The sequence below is a fragment of the Artemia sp. Qi Xiang Cuo genome, chromosome 10 (assembly GCF_049724085.1).
Source record: "Artemia sp. Qi Xiang Cuo chromosome 10, ASM4972408v1, whole genome shotgun sequence".
NCBI lineage: Eukaryota > Metazoa > Arthropoda > Branchiopoda > Anostraca > Artemiidae > Artemia > Artemia sp. Qi Xiang Cuo.
The window spans coordinates 74,990,232-75,013,811 of record NC_142803.1 but is presented as its reverse complement, the minus strand read 5'-3'; the positions used below and the strand labels follow the sequence as shown (position 1 = coordinate 75,013,811).

Here is a 23,580-nt window from a genome sequence, read left to right as displayed (position 1 = left end):
AACTTTCATCTGTTGACCACTTCAAAAGAAAATTTAACAGACATTTACAACATCATGATAAAACAATATAAAAGACCAGTTTATTTAATCTACTGAAAAGTACCTGGCGCTGCAAACATAGGAATATAGAATCAATATATTTGTAAACTTAAAAAAGATTTTCGCATGCTGACAGATGGTCTGCGCTGCGCAGGTACCAATCTCCTGATTCAATGCCTTCGGCAGGAAGTGCAGGGCGTGGTTGGGGGCAAATCATCCGACGCTTCCCGTGTTTTCCCCCCAGATTTCTCCAGGTACCCATTTAGAGCCAGGTCGACTCTGGCTGAGCTTACAGGGTCACACCATTGATCCCCGTTCCAAACCAATTAACCAGCGACACCAGGACTCGAAGCCCTGACCTCAGGATTTCAAGTTTGGAGCACTAACCACTCGGCTAGGATGGCTCAAATATAATTAGGTAAAATAAATATAGAGACACTTTATTTTATGTATACAATAGCTATAGGGTGACTCTTTGGTTGATTCGCCGTCTGCAATAAATCATTTGTCCATTAATTCATCATTTCTTAGCAAGCAAGCTAAGGAATGGTGCCTTAGAATAGGCAAAAGAAATAAAACAAAAGTTTGTATGAAAAACAGCTATCGGCAGAAGCCAATAGTTGGGGTTATTGAGAAGGAAACATGATAAGAAAATAGTTCCCATGTTCAAAATATGCAGAATAATATACCTAACACATTTTCACCGGGATTCCAATTTCTTCTCCTCCACGAACTTATAAAGTTCTTCTTTATATAAATGATATGATTCCGGAAGTCAACAACCACTTAATCCTTTACGCTGATAATTCAAAACTAATCCGTGTACCCGACAAATCATCAATACAACCCGACCTTGATCAAACACAGGAATTGGTAGTGAGGGGCTTCTCTTTTTTTTTACCAAGGTGTGTCACCATTCATTTCGGTCATAATAATTCTCTGCACCAAAATACTATGAATGATAAGCAGACATCATCCCCCATTCCTCTCCAATCTTGCACCTGTGGTAAAGGCCTGGGAGTCACTATAGATAACCTTCTGCAAGAGGACCTAAAATATTTGATTGGGGAGTTAATCAAATGACTTATGTGCATCCAGGTCATCAATAAAGCATGTCTGCAATATCTAGGGAACTTTCAATTCCTGGAGTACTGGGAGACTATATTGGTTACATCCAGGATATCAAAACGGAAGATTTGCAATGTCTCAGATACAGCTGGGGGAACAGAGTTGAATGAGTCCAATCTTTTCCCCCCAACTTTTTTGGCATTCGGTACAATTTTCGCTAAAGGCAAAAATTTCGGTAGAAATTTTAAAAGAACGACCGAAATTTAGCAAAATTCTTGATTTCTGCAGAAAATTCGGCATAAACAGTCTAGGATAGAATAGTCTAGTCTACGATATCAAAACGCAAGATTTACTGTATTTCAGAAACAGCTGGGGGAACAGAGTTGAATGTGGGAACTGGCGGAACAGAGTTGAAATAGCATAAGAAAAGGAAAGGGGAGGGCCAGGGGACATCTAATTTTGTGTTGGGGAGGGACTAAATATGTTTTATGTCCAATCATCCAAACTATTTTCCCACAATAAGATGCTCTATCAAAAAGTATAACTGTCTTCAGAGATCAACACTTCACTATTAAGTCCTATTTTCAAGGAGGAAGATCCACATACGTGACTCCAAAATGTTGGACTTCCTCTTACTTCTTTCCCCAGTCATATATTTATTAAGTCAATGTTTGACAAATTTTGTGTTTATTTCTTTCATTTCAATCCTTTCCGTCACTCATTTCTCTTTCCTTTCATATAAAATGGAAATTGGAGAAATGAATTCCAGAAAATGACTTTAGATTGACATTAAGGGGCTGTGTTAGTATAACGTGAAATTGCAGATTTTCAAAGTGCTTCTCTCCTTGCTTCAATTCATGAATTGTAGTTAGCAGTTGTTATGAAAGTGCCAGAAGTGTTGTTCTTCCTCTTTGTTCTAGTGTTAATTTAAGCAGACTCTGCAAGAACTCTCACTTCTTAGAAAGAATACACTTCAGATAAACTAAATACTTAAGTGTCAAATTAAATAAAAAGTTTGTGAAATATATAATGCTAATGTAAAAAAGAGTCAATTTTGTAAAATAAAGTGGATCCAGCTTTAAAAAAATCATCTTATACGAATTACAATTTTAAAGAGGAGCAACGAGGTTGCTCCTCGTTGGAGCAAGAGGTTTAAAGAGGAGCAAGAGGTTTAAAGAGGAGCAAGAGGTTTAAAGAGGAGCAAGAGGTTTAAAGAGGAGCAAGAGGTTTAAAGAGGAGCAAGAGGTTTAAAGAGGAGCAACAATTCCTGGAAATATAAGAGGGGGAAGTAATGATTTTGCCCAAATCTAGGAGGAGGGGGAACACTTTTTAATCTAGGAGAAGGGGAGGAGGGATTTCAATTCTAATGTTAAACTGCAACAGTGTATTTGTATTGAATTTTCGTTCGTAAAAAAAAAGCTGCAAGGGGTTCTTCAAAATGTACATTGTGATTTGCTATTGCTTTTTTTATGGTCATCATTTGCTGTCGTCTACGATTTCAACACATACTCGATTGTTTCCCTTTTTTTTGGGGGGGGGGTCTCTTTTTTGCTAGTTATTTTGTCTGATCTTCCTTTTCTGGCTCTGCTGTCCTTGTCGCTATTGGCCTATCTAAGTCATCCTTTTCTTTGTGGACTTTATTTTTGGTGGTTTTAGTTGGAATGTGCCTTGAGAACTACTGTTGCCCTTCTTTGAAGGGCAGATAATGAGGTGCGTAAAGAATATAAAATAATTAGGAATAGATTTACTTATATATTTAATTGTTTTTTACATTGAAATTATTTTTAAATGGAAAATTTATTTTGCAAAAAAATAACACATGAATCATGTGAAAATATTACATTTTGAGTGAATGAATAAAAAAAAAATGACTGATTATATTAAAACTAACAGCAGAGTCTCTTGTATAACAAGCATAAAAAAGAGAAAATTAACGAGGAGAGAATGAAAATAGCCCCCCCCCCAGGATAAATTCAAAGTCATGTCCTGTCCTTGTAGTTGGACCTAGTTTCACCTATGCTCATGCTTTCAGTGTCCTTTTTTTTTCATTGACTGTATTTTTTTTTTCATTGACATTTTGGCATACTCTTTTTGTAATGGCTAGTTATTAAATCATGCTGTTGGTTTGAAACTAATTTGTGCTACCTTAAGTATGTTTATTCGCGTTTCTTTTATCATTTGCATGACCCTATGTGGAGCAGAGTTGTCAAATAATATAGATTAATGTGTTTATTTTACTCAAAGTTTGTCAGTCTTTGAACTTCATGAAAGTAGGAAAATCATGGAAGTAGGAATCCTCTGAGTACTTCTTATTAGAGAATTACGTTGAATACTGAAAGATTGATTGAAGTTATTTTTGATCTAACCACCTTGTGCTGCTATTCTTTTCCCAATTTTATGTTTGTGTATAAAAAATATTATTTTGGTAAGCTTCAATATTTATTGCTCAATGTTGAAAAAGGTAATTGAGAGTGATAAATTAAGAAAGAAATTTAGTTCAAAAATTAGAAAAAGCAAACTAAAAGTTTCCCGTCTTAAATACCCTTAAGAAGGTCTAAAGGCTTTTCTCTAAATGTGTAGTTGTATCTGGGAATCAACATATTTTTAGTATTTGAATTACGGACTAAAAGTGTTGCTAAATTTAACTTTTTTTTTAGTTCAACATGGCAGCACTGGCTAAATTATTTTATTTAAGTAACAACTTCATGATGTTTAAATAAATAAGGGAAAGATCTGGGAAGTTTATGGTTTTCGGGTATGAATAGACCCATAAAGGTGCCGTGCCGCAAAAAAACATTTTAATATAACTTAAAGAAAGGTCTTGGAAATTTGAGGTTTTCGGGTATTAGTAGATCCATAATGGTCCCGGGCAGCAAAAAACATTTTAATGATAATTAAAGGAAAAATCTTGGAAATTTCTTGTTTCTGGGTATGAATAGACTCATAATTGTCTTTGGCCGCAATTTTTTTTTTATTTGGCATCCTTTGTACTTTTAATTCTCAGATTCGAAGACACATTTGGGGCTTAAAAAATGTTTCCATACCCTTGACTCTTCAAAATCCTTTATGCTTTTACTTCTGGTACATGCTTTTTCTTTATTTTGTTATTTGTCCTCAAATAGTTTCATAATCTCTTTGTTTAGATTTTTACGAGGAAGAAATTGGCGCGAAGCACTATATCCTTCTTGCGCTTGCAGTGATATGCCCTGTTGCTATTGCATTGCTTATTTTCGGTGTGGCGTTTGGGGCTATGCGTCAAAGACATCGCCGACGAATATCCAGATTACTTTTATTGGCCGGTGCTCCTGATGACTTTTCATATAAGGACGACATTAAGGCTACTGCTGCTGGTGACAGCACATTAAGGGTATGACATTGTTTAAAATTAATTACTTGATATAATTTGCTTTTTATATAATAGACATACACATGCTCATTATAAAATTGATATTGAAATGGGTATTGGGTTTTGCTAACGACTGTTCTCAACTACAAAAGTCCTTGCCTCGTCCCCGTGGCATCTGGGAACGAACATTAGGCCATGTATCTACAGCAAACGATTAATCTAATGCACTGCCATTCGCGGTGGGACACAGAAATTCATGCATTTGTGTTGTTTTTCTTTTGCTTCAAGGGTTAAACAAAGTGTTTCCTCTTTTTAAATGTTGATTGGCAAGAAGAAGGGCTTAAAAGATATAGTTATTGTTATGCTGTACCCTGCTCATTTCGTGATCCAGCATAAATAAAACATTTTAAACAACTTGAAGGGTCCTTTCAAAGCAATTTATGAAAAAGTATTTAATATGTCTTCAGACACTTAAGGACTCACTTAACTTAAGACTGAAGACACTCAGGTTCACTCAACCTCAATGTAACCTAGGGATTTCTGATTTTTTTTTTTTTTTTTTTTTTTTTTTTACCTGAAAAGAAGTTTTTATTGACTCTGCTTAAAGGGCTTGAGAGAGTAGTGAAGAAGGTAATAATTCCAAATTATTAAACTTAAGTTTGAAATTATCTAAAGCCACAAACAAAACAGACGTTTGAAAATTAATGTTAAGGTGACTAAATCGCTAAGGCTCGAACGCACTTAGTAGGGTTGGCTCTAGTGAACTCTACAACAAAGATAAATAGATAAGCCACACTCAAAAAAAGAAGAAGAAATACTTGAGCATATGCACTTTACGTCATATCACCTGCTTATTTCGTGATCCAGCGTAAATAATTGGTAAGAATCACATGGCAAACATAAAAAAGGAAAAGTGTAGTGTCTACCGGCTTGTTAGGATCAAAAATTTTTCCTGTCCCTCTCATCCCAATGAAAGAAAAAATCGAAGTCACCAATTACGTACGACCCTGCTTAATCAATCAGGATGCAGAATCCTGTGGTAACGATCTTTATCGTGCATGTATCCCGTTCGTTCTAGAAATATTTTAATAGAATGGTGGATGTTATACCTGCTTTTTTTTTCCTTACTGTGAATATAGTGGGTGCATAGCCTCTACTTCACGTTTTGCGTCAGGATTGTAAGCCAGTTAAAAAGAACAAAGTTTTCAGTGATGACATTTTTACACGTCAACTTCCTGTATCGTACCAAAATTTTCTGATAATAGACCAGACACGTATGCAGAGCAGTGGCGTATCTTCACCAAAATCCTCGGGGGGGGGGGGGGGATAAAGTTGGAGTAAATTTTCCCAAACCAAGTGAAAATGCAAGTGAAAACTGAAAAATGTTCCATATGAAACCATAAAGGTAAAGATATACTAAAGAAAACTAACCCATATCTGTGGATGCTTGAATTATGCAGGCTTATTTTAGTTTTCAGAAGATTTTGAATAAACTAAATTTCAGCTGAGGGGAGGGGTAAACTGATATCTGGCCGGGGCAGCTGCCCCTTTCCCCCTCCCCCACAGAAAATTACACCCCTGAGGCAGAGCCATGTTTGGGGTGGAGAGAGGGGTGCTTATCAAACTCGTTAATGCTGGAAAAAGTATCTAAGTGCTTTTCAAAGTTTTAATTAATTATGCGTGAGTTGTGGCCCTGAGACTCCCCCTCGTATTTCCCTGATGTTTTTGCAAATACTTTAGAACTACCCGGATAAAAAAGAATTAGTTTTTTGTTGGCCTGTTGTTCCTTATTGAAAACTGTAATAAATTAATCTTCTTTTTAAAGGAGATATTTGAACATTCGGTATCATCTGGTAGTGGATCTGGAGCACCATTGTTAGTACAGAGGACTCTGGGGAAACAAATTAGCCTCAATGAGTGTGTTGGCAAAGGACGTTATGGTGAGGTATGGAGAGGTCGGTGGAATGGAGAAAGTGTGGCTGTCAAAATATTTTTCTCAAAAGATGAAGCATCTTGGAATCGAGAAACAGAGGTCTACAGGTAAATAATTTGATATTATGTGTCGTTTTCCGGCTGCATTTCAGCAAGTGCCAGAAAAATTTTCAGATATTAAAGACATTTATGTAATTTTGTGTAGCTCTTGACTATTTCAACTCTTGTCTATTTCAGCTCTTGACTTGTGACTGTATATATACATGCATAGTCTCATATATGTATATGCATATTTTTCATGTGTTGCTTTGGCCCTTAGACTTTATCCATTAAATCTTATCTTATGCATCTTACTCTTTGTTAGACTCTAAGGGTAATAGGAGTTTCTATGGAGGCTAGGCGGGAAACTATATTTTGCGCTGGTAATTCAAAACATTGACTAGCACAGGTTGTTCCATTGGATACTTTATAAATAAATTACTTACACATTTTCAGTGTGGTAGAAAGAAATAAAGAAAATTAGATTTTGAGAAGTAGAGGCTAGCCCGAGTTATTATTAAAAATGCTAGCTACTCTACAATCCTCTTGTCACAAGCTAACAGAATATTATTAGGAACGATTGTTTATAGTTATTGGGATGGCGAAGACAGGCATAAAGATGTGTAAATTAGCTTGTTACTAGACTAAAATTTGTACTAGAGTTTTTATGTTATGACAGGTGAAAACAAATTTTCTGTGTTGATATTGAAAAATAAAAATTATTATCCCAACTTCATATGTAAAAAAATAAAATAAAATATATTTTAGCCCAATTCAAATATTAATTTAATTGAATGCGCAATATTTGGGTATGCGCTGCTCCTGGATTTGAATGCCATACTTGTGCTACAGAAGGGAAGAATCGAAATGTCAAAAACTTAGTATGAAAAGCCTATATTAAGTAATTTATTCCCAATTGCTATTTACTACATTTTTTTTTTAATTTCAAAAGATTACGGCATAAATCATTAACCTGATTTGTTGATCGTAAAAATTACGTTTAAAAGTTGGAAAAAGCTCAACTTACAAAATGTCTCACAGGAGTCCTTGGAGAACAGATATTTCCTTGTCTAAAGCTAGTGAAATAATTTGAACAACTTAGTGGGAAACTAAATAGTTGTATTTTGCGTCGGTAATTCGAAACATTAATAGGTACAGGTTGTTTCATAGGATTATGCTAATAGATTATAAGTTATTTAGGTGGTTAACAGGTTTTTTGGTAGGTACAGGTTGTTTCATAGGATTCTGCTTATAAATTATAGGTTGTTTAGGTTGTTAACAGGTTGTTTGGTAGGTACAGGCTGTTTCATAGGATTCTGCTTATAAATTATAGATTGTTTAGGTTGTTTACAGGTTGTTTCATAGGATTCTGCTTATAGATTATAGGTTGTTTACAGGTTGTTTGGTAGGTACAGGTTGTTTTATTGGATTCTGCTTATAAATATAGAAAATAAATTACTTACAGAGTTTCAAAGTGGTAAAAAAAAGAGAGGGAGAGGGAGAGGCTGGCCAACTCTGCTTCTCCTCTCTGTTTACTGAAGTTTAACCTCTGATCTGCTGGAAGGCTATAAGAAGAGTAGGCTATCTACGAAGAGGGCTTATTTGAAAGTTTCAATAGAAGAACTAGATAATTCAAAAGGGTTTAGAGCATGGTATGGGTAACCTTGCGGGTACGAGAAGAGTTTTAATGGGGATGTCTACTGCATCGGAGTTTGTTGTGGATATGCATCTGCACCGTGCAAAGAACAGGCTATTGATGTTCAACCAGGTTTTTATTTAACCGAGGAACCGTTTAGTGGTGATCTGTCATCCCAACACTTAACAGGTTCATCCATTGCATTTATTCAAATAATGTTATTCGCAGTATAAATTGGATTCGCACTTTTTTATGAAGAAATTTCTATATCTTTTCTTTCTCATTGATCCAGATAACCGTTTTACATAATATAACTTTTTATTATGAATAATTTTCGCTTTTTTTGTAATGCTGTCTTGCGGCGTATGCACAAAAAGAGAAAAAAAAATAGTTGCTTGTTATTATTACATTCGATTTTCTCGCTAGGAGTAGCGTTACGAGGATTATTGAAAGGGAATTCTGGAAAAGGATATTATTTGGGAAATGCTGCAATGGACGATCTTCGTCAAACACCTCTCATAAAAGAAATCATCATTCAGGGGACCATGGTATGGGAGGATGAATCTTCCATTAGAAATGACCTTGGCTGCCCTTCCTCCTTTTTGGAAATTTTTTATTACCTCAATTTTTAGACTGTTTTGGTTTACGGGTATGTCAGTTAGATGCTTTTTGTAGCTTAGTAAGTTTTTATTAGACAACAAGCTGAACTTTGGCTTGTGTAGGGTCATAGCCTCCAAAAAAGTAGAAAAGAAAAGCCAAAAGTTTTCAATTTTTGCATTTTTCCTCCAAATCGTCGGTTCTTTTCTATTTTTGAGAAAAAAAAGGAATAAAATGCTATAAATAGCTCTGAATAATTCTATTTTACTTCTAGTGACGCAATATTCTGTTTGTTATTTTGCAGCACTATTCTATTACGTCATGAAAATATTCTTGGCTATATTGGTAGTGACGTAATATCGCGCAATTCTGTGACTCAGCTGTGGCTGATTACTCACTACCATCCACTAGGATCCCTCTATGACTACTTGAATCGGACTCAACTGACTCCAAAAGAAGCATTGCAATTGTGCATATCGGCAACTAATGGTATATTGCATCTACACACAGAAATTTTTGGCACTCAGGTAATAATTGTCTAGAACATTTCCAATTTGCGTTTCCCTTCTTTCCTCTTTCCAATTTGTGCTTTCCCTCTTTCCAATTTGTGCTTCCCCTCTGTCCTCTTTCTAATTTCCCTTTCCCCTCTGCCCACTTTTGAATTTCTGCTTCCCCTCTTTCCTCTTTCCAATAGTGCTTCCCCTCTTTCCTTTTTTTAATTTGTGTCTCCCCTCTGTCCTCTTTTGAATTCTGCTTCCCCTCTTTCCTCTTTCTAATTTGTGCTTCCCTTTTTTTCTCTTTCCAATTTGTGCTTCTCCTCTTTCCTCTTTTCAATTTGTGCTTCCCCTCTGTCCTATTTCGAATTTCTGCTTCCCCTTTTTCCTCTTTTCAATTTGTGCTTCCCTTCTTTCCACTTTCGAGTTTTTGCTTCGTGGTTTCGTGCTGTACTTCCTCTCTTTCTTATAAAAATCATTTGTTATTATTATTTTCTTTTTATGTATTTTTATGTATATTATATATATATATATATATATATATATATATATATATATATATATATATATATATATATATATATATATATATATATATCATATATATATATAATGTTATAAGAGAACGTTAAGCGTTTGTGTAATTTCTTCTTTTGTATAATATAAGGAAATTTTATCTTGTTCTATATAATTGGCAAGTGTCTGTAACGCCTAAGCCCATCCCAAATATGAAGACAATTACGCGACGCTATATTATCTAGCCTACTGTTACAGCTAAACTCTGTTGGTCTTGCAATGCTCAGATAAGAGTGTTTGTGTTTCTCCTTTTTCATTGCTGAGGACTAAAGACAAGTAAGGATTGATAAGTATGTTTAATAAGTGTGCTATGTCTTCCAAAAACGAACCTGTTCATGGTAAGGACTTTGGTAATTACACTCACAAGGAATTTGGTAAAAAACTCACATGAGATTGTTCGTGTTTCCCTTCTTTTTCATTGCTGAGCTTTAAAGATGACCGATTGTTTTATATAATTGGCAAGTGTCTGTAACGCCTAAGCCCATCCCAAATATGAAGACAATTACGCGACGCTACATTATCTAGCCTACTGTTACAGCTAAGCTCTGTTGGTATGCTCAGATAAGAGTGTTTGTGTTTCCCGTTCTTTTTCATTGCTGGGGACTAAAGACAAGTAAGGATTGATGAGTATGTTTAATAAGTGTGCTATGTCTTCCAAAAACGAACCTGTTCATGGTAAGGACTTTGGTAATTACACTCACAAGGAATTTGGTAAAAAACTCACATAAGATTGTTTGTGTTTCCCTTCTGTTTCATTGCTGAGGACCAAAGACAAGTAAGTATTGATAAGTATGTTTAATAAGTGTGCTATGTCTTCCGAAAACGAACCTGTTCATGGTAAGGACTTTGGTTATTACACTCACAAGGAATTTGGTAAAAAACTCACATAAGACTGTTTTGGTTTCCCTTCTTTTTCATTGCTGAGGACCAAAGACAAGTAAGGATTGATAAGTTTGTTTAATAAGTGTGCTATGTCTTCCAAAAACGAACCTGTTCATGGTAAGGACTTTGGTAATTGCACTCACAAGGAATTTGGTAAAACACTCCCATAAGATTGTTTGTGTTTCCCTTCTTTTTCATTGCTGAGGACCAAAGACAAGTAAGGATTGATAAGTATGATTAATAAGTGTGCTATGTCTTCCAAAAACGAACCTGTTCATGGTAAGGACTTTGGTAATTGCACTCACAAGGAATTTGGTAAAACACTCCCATAAGATTGTTTGTGTTTCCCTTCTGTTTCATTGCTGAGGACCAAAGACAAGTAAGTATTGATAAGTATGTTTAATAAGTGTGCTATGTCTTCCAAAAACGAACCTGTTCATGGTAAGGACTTTGGTAATTACACTCACAAGGAATTTGGTAAAACACTCACATAAGATTGTTTGTGTTTCCCTTCTTTTTCATTGCTGAGGACTAAGGACAAGTGAGAATTGATGAGTATGTTTGATAAGTATGCTGTGTCTTCCAAAAAATAACGTGTTCTTGGTAAGGACTTTGGTAATTACACTCAGAAGGAATTTGGTAAAACACTCACATAAGAGTGTTTTCCTTCTTTTTCGTTGCTGAGGACTAACGAGAAGTGAGGATTAATAAATATGTTTGATAAGTATGCTGTGTCTTCAAAAAAAGAACCTGTTCTTGGTAAAGACTTTGGTAATTACTCCTATGTGTTGGTAATTACTCCGACATAAAGATGGCCGAAAGGCACATTTGAACAACAGGAAATACTGTTGGTAATTGTTTTGAGTGTGTTAAACCAGTCATACCATCGATCCTTTCAGGAAAGGATCCTATTCTTTCATGATGTTAATAATTTAACTTGCCTGTATACTTGGCCTTGTTTATCCGTAAAATGTCTTTATTTTTTTTCTTTCACCTTGGTTTCTAGTGACTAAATAGTATTCTTACGGAGACTCATAGCTCAATTTTAATAGGGGCTCTGGGGATGTAAACACCTGATGATAAAGCGGTCACTTTTTTTAAGCGTTAAACACAAACAGGTTCTCTCGTAATTATTTTAGAAGGGACTTTTTTACAATTACAATTATAAAATTTTAGTCAATTAGTGTGGATACGAGGGAAATATAGACGAATCCAGAACGTTTCTAAGCAGCACTCTTTATGTTCGTATGCCTCACATTAGCTAATAATATCCTTGTTAGCTTGTTTAGTGACGGATTAATGAGGTTTTTTATGTCAAGCACTAATATGTTTTTAAAATTAATTAAAAACAACTAACATCATTGACCTATACTCTACCTAATTCATAGCATATAGTGCGTTTTCTTGAGGCTGCAAAAGCATTCTGTACAATTTGTATTATTTGGGTAGCCAATATTGGTGTTGTCGCTTATTTGCCATTCAAAACCCCCATTACAAGGGAAAACTGGCAGAAATCTAGAATTTATTTCAACTTCATTTTTTGGGTGGGGGGGGGCAATTTCCGTCAAATCTTCTTTTCAAATTTCATTTTACCTGAGGTTAGTCAGAACCATATTTTCTTTTGAATGGGTGTCACATGCTGAGTCACATGTAACTAAATACAAATCTTTAAGCTCTGCCCTCCTGCCTGTCTCATGCAAAATTCGGGGCCCCCAGAGAGGATGAGGGATTATTCTTAGGTTTTCTTGACTCGGAGAGAGCTATTGACTTCGAGGTAAATAAGTCTTTAAAATTCAGTTGGCTTGATATAAAAAAAATTTGCTATTGATTTTGAGGTAAATAATTCTTTAAAATTCAGTTGCATTGATGTAAAAAAAAAAATTGGCTATTGACGTTGAGGTCAATAATTCTTTAAAATTCAGTTGGCTTGATATAAAAAAAATTGGCTATTGACGTTGAGGTCAATAAGTCTTTAAAATTCAGTTGGCTTGATATAAAAAAAAATTGGCTATTGACGTTGAGGTCAATAAGTCTTTAAAATTCAGTTGGCTTGATATAAAAAAAATTGGCTGTTGACTTTGAGGTAAATAAGTCTTTAAAATTCAGTTGGCTTGATATAAAAAAAATTGACTATTGACGTTGAGGTCAATAAGTCTTTAAAAATCAATTGGATTGATTTAAAAAAATGGCTATTAACTTTGAGGTCAATTAGCCTTTAAAATTCAATTGGATTGATTTAAAAAAATGAGGTCAATAAGTCTTTGAAATTCAGTTGGATTGATTTTAAAAAAATTGGCCATTGACTTTGGGGTCAATAAGTCTTTAAAATTAAGTTCGATTGATCTAAAAAAAAAAAAATGGCACGGCAATTGGATTGGTTTGGAAATTTGAAAGACCTGAAAATGAAGCCAATATTGGAGAGGAAGAGACATAAGAAATAAGCAAGCTCTGAATTATAAAGATTTAACACGATAAAGGTTTAAACACCCTTCCCCCTCACTTGAATATAAATTTTCGTTACATCTGAAGTCGGCCTAGGACCTAACATCTTCCTCGCCCCTTCACTCCAGCATAAGCCTTAGTTTTGTCCCGCTTTGAGGACTAACCTATGGTGTTGCACAAGGATCTGTCAAAGGGTTTCTATTTAAAATTATTAAATGTACTTCTATCACGGGGCTGCAAGAAGACCATCTATGTTTGACTTTTTAGGTGGTGTCTAGTATTTATACCTTAATACAATCTATTAGACATATTCTTATTCTAGGAAAGATGCAGAAGTTTTTAACCATTTGAAAGATATTACCCACACTTCTTTTTAAAAAAGATTTTTGAGTACATGCTTCTTTTTTAGGAGATTGCTGGAAGATATTTTGGAAAATTTGAGTAACTTTATTCAAGCTTCTTTTCTTAAGAGATATTTTGACACATTTTCGAGAATTTAAGTAATGTTTGACAGAGATTTCTGAGAAATTTTTACGGAATTGAAAGATATTGTATACATTCCATTCTAAAGGAGAGATTTCTTAGAAGTTTTTGTGAAATTTGTGTGTGGACAATAGAAACAATTAATATAAGAATATTATCACTTCAAAAAAGAAGAAAGCAATTGAATGGATAAGCCTGAAACCTGTTGTGAATAGATGGATAGGTGAAATTGTAAAATTTTATGATCCTTTCGAGATTTTTTTTTATACATTGCGTGATTATCAGGCGTCTTTGTGGTCCGTCAAATCTTAAAGGGAGGGGTGGGGGGGGGGCGATTTTTATTTTATAAAACACATTAACCCTTTCTTCATTGAAGGGTGGATTAATGGTTTACCCGCGGTTAACGATTAGAGGCGGGCTAGTCTTCATCCAAGGCCTGATCTTGGTAGTTTCTTTGAATGAACCCCTTTTTATAGGGCAAAGTGCCAGTATTCATTGAACTGTGGATTAAAAGTCTTCTATTGACAGGTTTCCTGTTGACAGATTCTTCATCATCTAAGCATACTTATTTCGTACTTCAAGTTTTATACTAGTCTTTAACCTTTTTAGGGGAAACCCGCAATAGCTCACAGGGATATAAAATCGAAGAACATACTGGTAAAACTTAATGGTGAATGTGTCCTGGCTGATTTTGGATTGGCAGTACTGCACACTCAGACCACTGGAGAGTTGAATATTATGGCAAATCCACGTGTTGGTACCAGAAGATATATGCCGCCAGAAGTCCTTGATCAAACGTAAGCTATAATTTACGGAATTTTTGCTAAAAATTATAAAAGAGTTCCTAGACCCAAGTTTTTAAAAAGGGAACTGCCTTGAAGGATAATGAGAAAATTTTTCCGATTTCGTATAAGTTCAAAAAGGGAAACTTTTACAAAAACGGGATAAGAAAGGATGGAAGTTGTTCTATATGTCATAAGCTATTCTATGTCTGTGTTACCGTGAATGTCCAAAATCTGGTTAATGTGTACATTTAACGGTGAATGTCCAAAATTTCCTTTTCTCCGTAACCCAAGGCGGGTACATCTGGCTTTAGAAAGTGGCCATTTGACCACTCAATCGCGTTATCATACCTTGGGACAGGGTATACTGTAAATAGTGTAGTACCAAACCCGATATTCGCAGAACCGGTGTAGCAGACGCGGCATCACATTATATTTTTGGGCCAGGGTATTCTCCTAAAATAAGTGGTGACACCCGTAGATTACCACGCAAGTGGCGTTGTGGCCTACCGGTATAACACTGGTGACTAAACACCACAAACATTGACATTCACGAATTTTGAACGTTCACGGGAACATCGGAACAAATATATTGATCATTTGTGGCAATGTGCCAATCAGATCAAGTCCATCAATCATTTTTGAAAAATATTTATGAAGATATCTGAACATTTTTTAATTATTTTGAAACATTGATAATTTTTTAAACAAAGTCAATTGATAGCGTTTGCTAAAATTGGTAGAATAATAATATATTGCCTTGTTCTAGCTTTAAAAATTTCGTCTAATTACTATTAAGATCTAAATAATTTTTTTTCACAATAGTAATTGGTTAAAGTTTTTGTATTTGTAACCATTGCACGGAGAAGCATTATAAAACAAACTCGAAATTTAGTATTTGCGTAGCTGACGAAAACAAGATGTAAGGAGCCGGTAACAACAAATTGAATCTTTGAAAACTTGAAAAACGAATATTAAAAACGGAAAGAATACAATTTAATAATGAAAGTTCTGTGGTCTATTTCCGTTGGTTTTACAACGAGCAGACATCAAACGATTATTTAGTCTCTATAAAAGTTAAATGGATACTTTGTGTTTTAAAATTAAATTATTATCCCATTATATATTTATTATAGTTTAATTGCAATTATAACAAAATATAAAAAAACAAATATTAAAATCGTAGCAACAAATTTAAGAAAGAAAACTTCTGTCGTCTATTTCTATAGTTTTTATATCGAATAGATATCAAACGATTATTTAGTCTGTATAAAAATTAAATGAGTATTTTGATTTTTAAAACTACATAATAATTTTATTATATATTTATACACTGTCTACATTAAAAATGTTTAAAATTGTTGGAAAGTGGATAGTCTATCACTTAATTTCCAAACGTCGATTCAAATTCCAAAACAGATACCGTATTCTAAAATTAAATGTATCTTAGTGAAAAATTAAATTTATAATGAAGTTCCAATATTAAAAATTACATATGAAACAAATTTGTACAAATAAATGTATTTATTGTAATTAATATTTATGTAAATGAATTTTGACCCCCCTCCCCCCAGAAATGTTTATCGGACTCGTAAAAACCTAACAAAAATGAATATGAGCGCATTCTTAAGTTTTTTTTATGACCCCCCCCCCCGACAAAAATCGCTGTAAACCCGCCCCTCTAAAAAAAAAAATCTCGGATACGGCCCTGTCTGAAACCCACAAAAACAGTGTTGGATCGAAATGAAACTGCACCACATGAATCACCATAGCCAAAAGCCCTATTTAGTACTAAATAGTAAAAATCAGTAAAATCTAATCACTTGCATTAACTAAACTGACGTTTTAGTATTTACTTAATCTTTGCAGTAATGAATTATCGTTATGAATGGGGATTTATAGCTGCTAGTAAATTTCTTTTTTATTTCCCTTCCTGTCGGGTAGGGGGTGTTTCTTAGTTTGTATATGTCAGAATTAGAACTTAAATTTGCATAAAAAGCTAGCACTGCAAAGCGGTCCTTTTGGGGAAAAAATGGGCTCCTTTGCATATTTCAAGTTCTTTATTTGTTAGTGTTTCCTGCTATCACTCTACCACCAATTGATACCTTTTCTGGCGAGTCGGAAAGTTTTCCCCAGGTGGCTCGGAAGGATTACTGTAGAAAACTTGGAACTTTATCCAACAAAATTTACCAAATAATAAGATGCGTATATAATAATAGATGCTTATGCAATAATAAAAAAGAAGATATGAAATAATAAGTGTGTAAATGATAAAAAAAGTGAAAACTTTTTTTTTAACTTGTTAATTTATTTAACTGTAATTTATTTTTTGTTTTAATTTATTTAACTTATTAACTATAAGTTAACCATACCAATATAGTATATTACCTGAAATTATAACTATACGAACCATATATACATAACTTTATTTTAACAAATAATATAGTATATAGTTAATAAATATAACTACATATTAGCCATCTACAACTATTTTAGCTGATTTTCTGAAGCAACAGTTTTTGTTTAATTTTACTTGCTGGATATAACGAGAAAAGGACATAACGGAAATTGGAAATAAAAATATAACAGGAGAAAATGATATAACATAACATAATACAATATAACAGGAGAAAAGGATATAAGAGAAATGTAAGACCCAAAATACTTCTTTGCTTTGATCCATTGAATACATCATTCCATTTTCTTCTAATAATATAAAGCAATGATAAAAATAATTTAATAGTAAATAACCTAAAAATGTAATTTAATAATAATACAGCAATAGATAAAGAAAGCAGTTTAAATGAAATCTTCGTTTAAAACAAGTGTGGGTGTGAATTTTTTTGAGTTCTTAGAAAATAGTCAAGTTTAGCAAGTCAGCAAAGCTAATGGAGAAATTGAATTAACTAAATAATTCAAATTAATTTAACTAGCTTAAATACAAAAATCAACGAAACTAACCAAGTTTGAAGTATGTAAGTTTATTTTATAACTATTAGAATGTAAATAGTCTACAAGAATCCAAAAATCTGAACTAAAAAATTGAAATGTGACCTCATGATATCAAGCGTGCGAGGGGTAACAGCCCTCTCGCACGCTTGATGCTATAGTTGGTCACGCAACTCTAGTCAACGTGAGCTCGCAACTCTAGCCAACGAGGGGAGCCGAAGCTACACTATATTTGCAAGGAAGTGCAAGGAGGTGATAAAAAAAAGCCAGCAAAACCTCAAAATTCTTATTAATCAATCCATTAGTCTTTTGTTCCAGTAACAGCCATTTAACAATAATATGAAGTAGTCATGTAAATAATAATCTAAATATTAATGCAGCACAATCCTTACAATTAATTAAATTACAATAAATACAATCTAATCATTCTTAGACGAAAGGATGCTCTTATAATAGCTTTGAAAAACTCCTGGTGAGAAGGTCCAGGGTTTTATTGTTAATACCATATTTACACAACATATTAAATTCCTGACAGAGTGAAACCTCGATAGAGTCGGGAACAAAAACACAAAATCAGATGTCTTTCCGTTGTGAGCATGTATACCCATAATCCTTAGACAATCTATTGAAATAATTAAACTGATTGTATCAGAAAGTTGTGTCTGTGTTTTCCCCCGGAAAATCCCCCCCCTCGTCGTGAAGAATTCTCCCTGGGAAAGTTTTCCCCATGTTCCTGTGTATTTCCGGATGTTCATTAGAAGGGAAATTGAAAGTTTTACTCATCTGTTTAATAATAATATACTGCTATAAAAGGGATTTTGCCTCTAAAAAATTTACTTTCACTAAAAAAACTTGTCAATACTGTTCGTGAAAGAGATGGTAGAGTCAACCTCCCCCACTTCTTGGGGGAGGTTGTTCCATTCATTGACTACTCGGTTTGAGTAGGCCCAGTCAGAGGCAATCCTATTGCGTTGACTATTGTAAAGAGCCGTAAGGTTCAGTGTATTAATATGCGTTTTTCCCCAAAGGTACTTCTTATGGAAGGGGTAGTCGTATAAACTTTGGAGGGCGCTCATTGGATTACCAATTGAAAATAAAGTAATTGAAGGTATGCAAGAGACCCGCTAAGCTGTTTTTTTTCTCAAACGCATCCGATCAAAATTTTGAGATAACTTGTTTCCAAAATAGTCCAAAGGTCAAATAACCATACCTCTGGGTTTGACAACCCCCCTTCCAGACCCTGGGGCAAGGGCTCTAAGGTATGCAAGTTGCTCACTGTTAAAATATAATGTTTTTATGAGAAGGGTGGTTGAATAAACTGTGGAGGGGGATCATTCGATTGGAAATCGAAAATTCCAGTGTCTTTTTTAAGATTATACCGGCTTTTCAGCCAATTGCAACCAAATGAGTTATTACCGACTACAGTGTCTTAGAAAATTTCTTATTCCAGTTCAGAGGCCTACTCTACTACTACTGTATACTGAAATACTACTGTGTTTCAATAGTTGCTTTTCAATTCATTTCAGATTGGTTTTATTAATACTTTAGGTTTAAATTACAAATACTCACAAATACATTTAACAAACAAATTCTAGGCCTTAATCCATAATAACTGGCCCTCTAGGTCAATCCTGTTGAGGAAACATTATATCACACTGTTAAATGTATCGCATAGTCGCGGTCCTCCCTATGCCTACCAGCATGAACTCAAATTACCTCCATACTTTACAAATACCAATAATAAAACTTAACTTAAATTTCAAATTCAACGGGATAATACAAGATCTGATATAGCTTATAATCTTATTACGAAAATAAGATTATTAAATGAACATTATAAATTTTTTAAAGATTTTCAGATATTTTTAATCACAATAAATCATATGAAATTTTTTACTATTATTAAGGCTTCTTACTCAGATGTTTTTTTAATTTAATTTGAATGAAGTTAGACTAGGTTTTCGTCTTAATTCCTGTGGTAGACCATTCTATATTAGTGAACATAAAATATCCAAAGAAAAATAAGACTGAACGCATGGCGTAAACGGAACAACGAACAGGCTTCTATTTCGTGATATCCCTGACGTGTTTCAACTCCTGAAAAAGTATTTTGGTAATAGAGAATGAAAATATTTGTAAACAAAAACTGAACAATTAAACACTTCCAAACTATCTAGAGAATATTAAGAATCCGTTTCTTTAATTAGGTTTAATGCTTTTTTTATTTATTTTATAATAATATTCGTATGAACTTTAAATGTCGCCAGCCATACAAGAGAGAAATATTGGATATGTCATTGAATCAGTGCGAAGTACAGAAGACGAAGGATTTTAATAGGAAAAAGATGCTTTAGTTTTTTATTTATTCCAGACTTCTTGAAATTGTTAGGCCCACCGCTGCAGAATGTTGTTTAAAAGATAGGTGTTCACCGATGTACATCCCCAGATACTTGACAGATTCACTATTTGTTCTCTGAATCACCCTTCTAGACGTTTCGAGACCTTTAAAAGAAGGCTGGAGCTTTCTTAATCATGAAAACAGCAAAACATGGGATTTCTGTACATTTATCGTCATCTTGTTAGTATCCATCCGCAAATGAACACGCTCCATTGTTTTTTGTTGTCGATGAACCAGTTCCTCACCATTCTCTTTAGCGCATCCAATAAGGGTGTCGTCTGTAAGCCCTGCAACACTTCGTCCGAATTCAAATCCAAACTTGGGTTAGATAATGAAGTGCTATGGCACAAAATGCAGCAACGAACTAAGGGGCGAGCAAAAATAAATTGTAAATCATTTATGTGAATAAGGAATAAGAGAGGGCCAAGTATTGAGCCTTGGGGCACGTCACAACTCAGAGTTTTCGATGAAGAACGATCATTCCCCACAATAATTACTCGATCTTCAAGATAACTTTTAAACCACGAAAAAATATGGCCTCTCACTCCGATATGGTGTAACTTACCGAGTAGTATATCATGGGACATGCAATCAATCGCCTTCTTTATGTCCAGGAGTATTGCCATACGGATTTCACCCTGATCCATCATTTTATTTATATAAATAGAAAGAGACACTGTAGAGTGTCCAGGACGGAATCCGAATTTTCACAAATTCAGAAAACCCTCAACTTCCAAAAAATTCGAAAGTTGTTTATGCATTGGTTTTTCAAAAACTTTTGAAAATTTCGATTAAAGTGAAATCAGCCTGTAATTAGACACATCCAATGGATCTACCCCTTTAAAAACTGGTACCACTCTCGCTTTCTTTAGATCAGCTGGAAAAATCCCTGTAAAATTATTCTTTAAATGAATAATGACAAAAGCCCAACTTTAGCATAAATTTAGGCTTTGAAGAGAGGGTGTCCCCCCAACCCACCATATACAGAATAATTTCTGTTTGTTTTAAGTTTTAATGTTACTCCTTACTTTCACTAGGAAAAGTTTACTTTTATTTAATTTCTGATCGCTTTTCAAATCATACTCAGACTTAACCAAGATATTATGTGGGTTACCAGTCCACTAAACACACGATTTATTACTGTTAGAATGTATGATATGACATGATGATTATTATAGTATATGATTTATTAACACTAAAAGCCCTACAGCCAACTCATTTACAATTATGTACCAATAATTGTAAATGAGTTGGTAGATTCTCGTTATTTCAGTCTTCTGTTTGAGAATTCAAGTATTGAATTTTAAATAGAATCTTGGACAAGATTTTGTAATTTAGTTACAATTTTCAATGAACAGTAGTTTTGCTTAATAAAAATTTTACTAAAACAAAAATCTGATGGACAGAGACGGGTATTATAGTTCATGTGGATGGAAGTTCTGCCTGACTTGGGTCTTTTACATCGCTGATCATTCTTCGGCCAAAAAAAAAAATAAAAAAATACACAATTCCAAACATTTACATATAAGATATTTAAACCACTACAATGGGGTTCTCAGATTGTTTGTAGTTAGGGTGGGAGGGAGATCCCTCAAAGGGTGCATTTACTAAAGGATGGAGATCCCTATAACTTCCTAACTCACATCGTCCCTTCAGATAATCACAGAATCAGTTCTAAGGTAGAGACAGGGGTAGAATGGAAATAAAAAAAGAAAAAAGATAAGATATTTATTTAAGAAAATGGCTATCACAAGCCCCGAAGGGCCGAATTCGCATTTCGGGGTCACATAATAAAAAAAGACATAAATAGCACAACAACTAAAAAACTGGCTAAACAATGCCAAAAACAACAATATCAGAAAGGCAAAGCCATTCATTAGTCTAACAAAAAGTGTCAAATGTAAGAAGGCTAAAAAGGCACAAATTAAAACAAAACCAAAAAAAAATTGAGATAAAAATAACTTTTAAAAAGTTGAAAAGACATTATAAAAAAAGGGGAGGGAACGGAAGAGCCAAGCGGACACCAGCATGGGTATCACCATAAAAAAAAAAACAAAAAAAAAAAAAAAAAAAAAAAAAAAAAAAACTAGTGGTTTATTTGATCAGTAATGAAGGGGACAAAGGTTTTTTCATATCTGTAAATTAAACAACGGATGGAGGACAAGATAGGGATGGGTTCAGATACAGTACTTGGCAGGTGGTGTCTGGATGGGGAGTGTCTTTTGGGGAAAATGTTTTCCGTGCGAGGGTTTATTATTGCATTTTTTGCAAAACGGAGGCATAGCGTTCCTCTCCTGTGCTCAAGAGTTACTAGTTTGGCCTTGTTTAGAAGGAGTGAATATGGTACCAGAGTTTCTTTAAAAATTATTCCTATGGATCTTATTTGAATAGATTCAATTTTATTCTATTCATAATGGGAAATGCCACGATGCCAAACTGGACAAGCATATTCAAGGTGCGGGCCAACAAAGGAAGTATAAATCCTAAAAGAATGGGATGGGGGGATGTTAAATTTACATGGACGCATTAGCTCTACGGACAATATCTTTCATGTGGATATCCCACTTTAAATTAGAGGAAATTGTAACCCCAAGTTATTTAAAGGAAGACAAAGAAATATCTGGGAGTATAGAGTCAAAGAAGGCGGGAATAGATTTCAAGAACGTTATCGTCATTATATTTGATTTATTGGAATTTACTTTCATATTTAGGTTCTTAGCTTCATCCGAAATGTGGGATAGAATTTCAAGGGGGTCACTTTTAATATTCCTGTGACATACTTCGAGGATCGTCAAGTCATCCACGTATTTCCACCTACGGGGAAGTCCTTACCAATATCATTAATCACGACTAGAAATAAAAGTGGTCCCAATAAGATTCCTTGAGGAATTCCACAATATATAGGGAGGGGGTTAGAGAAAATATTTTTGTATTTAACAAATTGGGAACTATTTGAAAGAAACGATATAACAATATTTACTTACAGAGGATCAAGTTTAAAGCTAACCAGGAGCGAACAATTTATGGTGGTGTGGTCAACCAGGTCAAAAACTTATTGGAAGTCAACTACGACAAGGTTCAGCCAGCCATTGGGTTTATCAAGGTTACTCATGACGGCAAGTATTAAGTGCACAAGGTAATGGGTGGTGGAAGTTTTCTTTAAGTTACCAAACTGCCGGGGGTCAATACGTGGACAAATTTTATCCTTAAGCTAGTCAGAGAGGAAACCTTCAAAAAGTTTGGAAAAAACAGAAGTGAGCGTAATGGGGCGAATTTTGGCGAAAGTCAGACTGGCGCATTTCTTGGGGACAGGTGGTATAAAACCTTGTTTCCAGCAACATTTTGAATTTACCAAATTTTGTGATGTGGTTGAAAATATTTGATAAAGGTTCAGCAAGTTTGTCCGAAAAGGCTTTAATTAAGCCAACTGGAAGGTCCAGGGGACAAATACATGATTTTCTAAGCTTAAGAATTTTATTTATAACATCAGAGGGAGAAATAAAGGGGAAGGAAGTATTGGGAGGAATAGTTTGACTTGAGCCAATGAAAGGGGGAGACTTAGACCGATGGAAGCAAGGTACAATGTGAAATCGCTGGCAGTCTTACTAGTGTGTCCAGGGAAATTAAAATCAACTTTGGAATGACTTTGTCCATATATTTCTTTAATTCTTCTCTATTAGTGCTATGGGTTGTTGGAATTTAAATCATTAACTTTATTATTATAATAATTAGAAGCTATATTGATATAGTTCCCAGGGCCATATAAAGAACTTTGATTTGAGGGTTTAGTTTTTTTAGGGGAGGGGGACACCAAGAAACTTAAAAGACGAATAAAAAATATGTTTTTATGCATTTTTATTACTTTTTCCAATTCGCACAATCATTTCCACTCCTCATTGAGCCTTCAGGTAAATACA

General features: G+C 34.3%; 2 protein-coding genes across 2 annotated transcripts in view; one reads left to right on the top strand and one right to left on the bottom strand.

Annotated features, from left to right (window-relative positions):
- Positions 1–23,580, bottom strand: part of LOC148948161 (palmitoyl-protein thioesterase 1-like) — a 635,005-nt gene that overhangs the window by 161,344 nt on the left and 450,081 nt on the right. The window lies entirely within an intron of this gene.
- The window catches only part of sax (type I BMP receptor saxophone), a 62,597-nt gene that overhangs the window by 33,047 nt on the left and 5,970 nt on the right, over positions 1–23,580 (top strand). The window contains exons 5-8 of the mRNA XM_089095714.1: positions 4,251–4,474; positions 6,279–6,493; positions 8,962–9,184; positions 14,144–14,331. Coding sequence (XP_088951840.1) covers positions 4,251–4,474; positions 6,279–6,493; positions 8,962–9,184; positions 14,144–14,331 — 850 coding nt within the window. The remainder of the gene's footprint in view (positions 1–4,250; positions 4,475–6,278; positions 6,494–8,961; positions 9,185–14,143; positions 14,332–23,580) is intronic.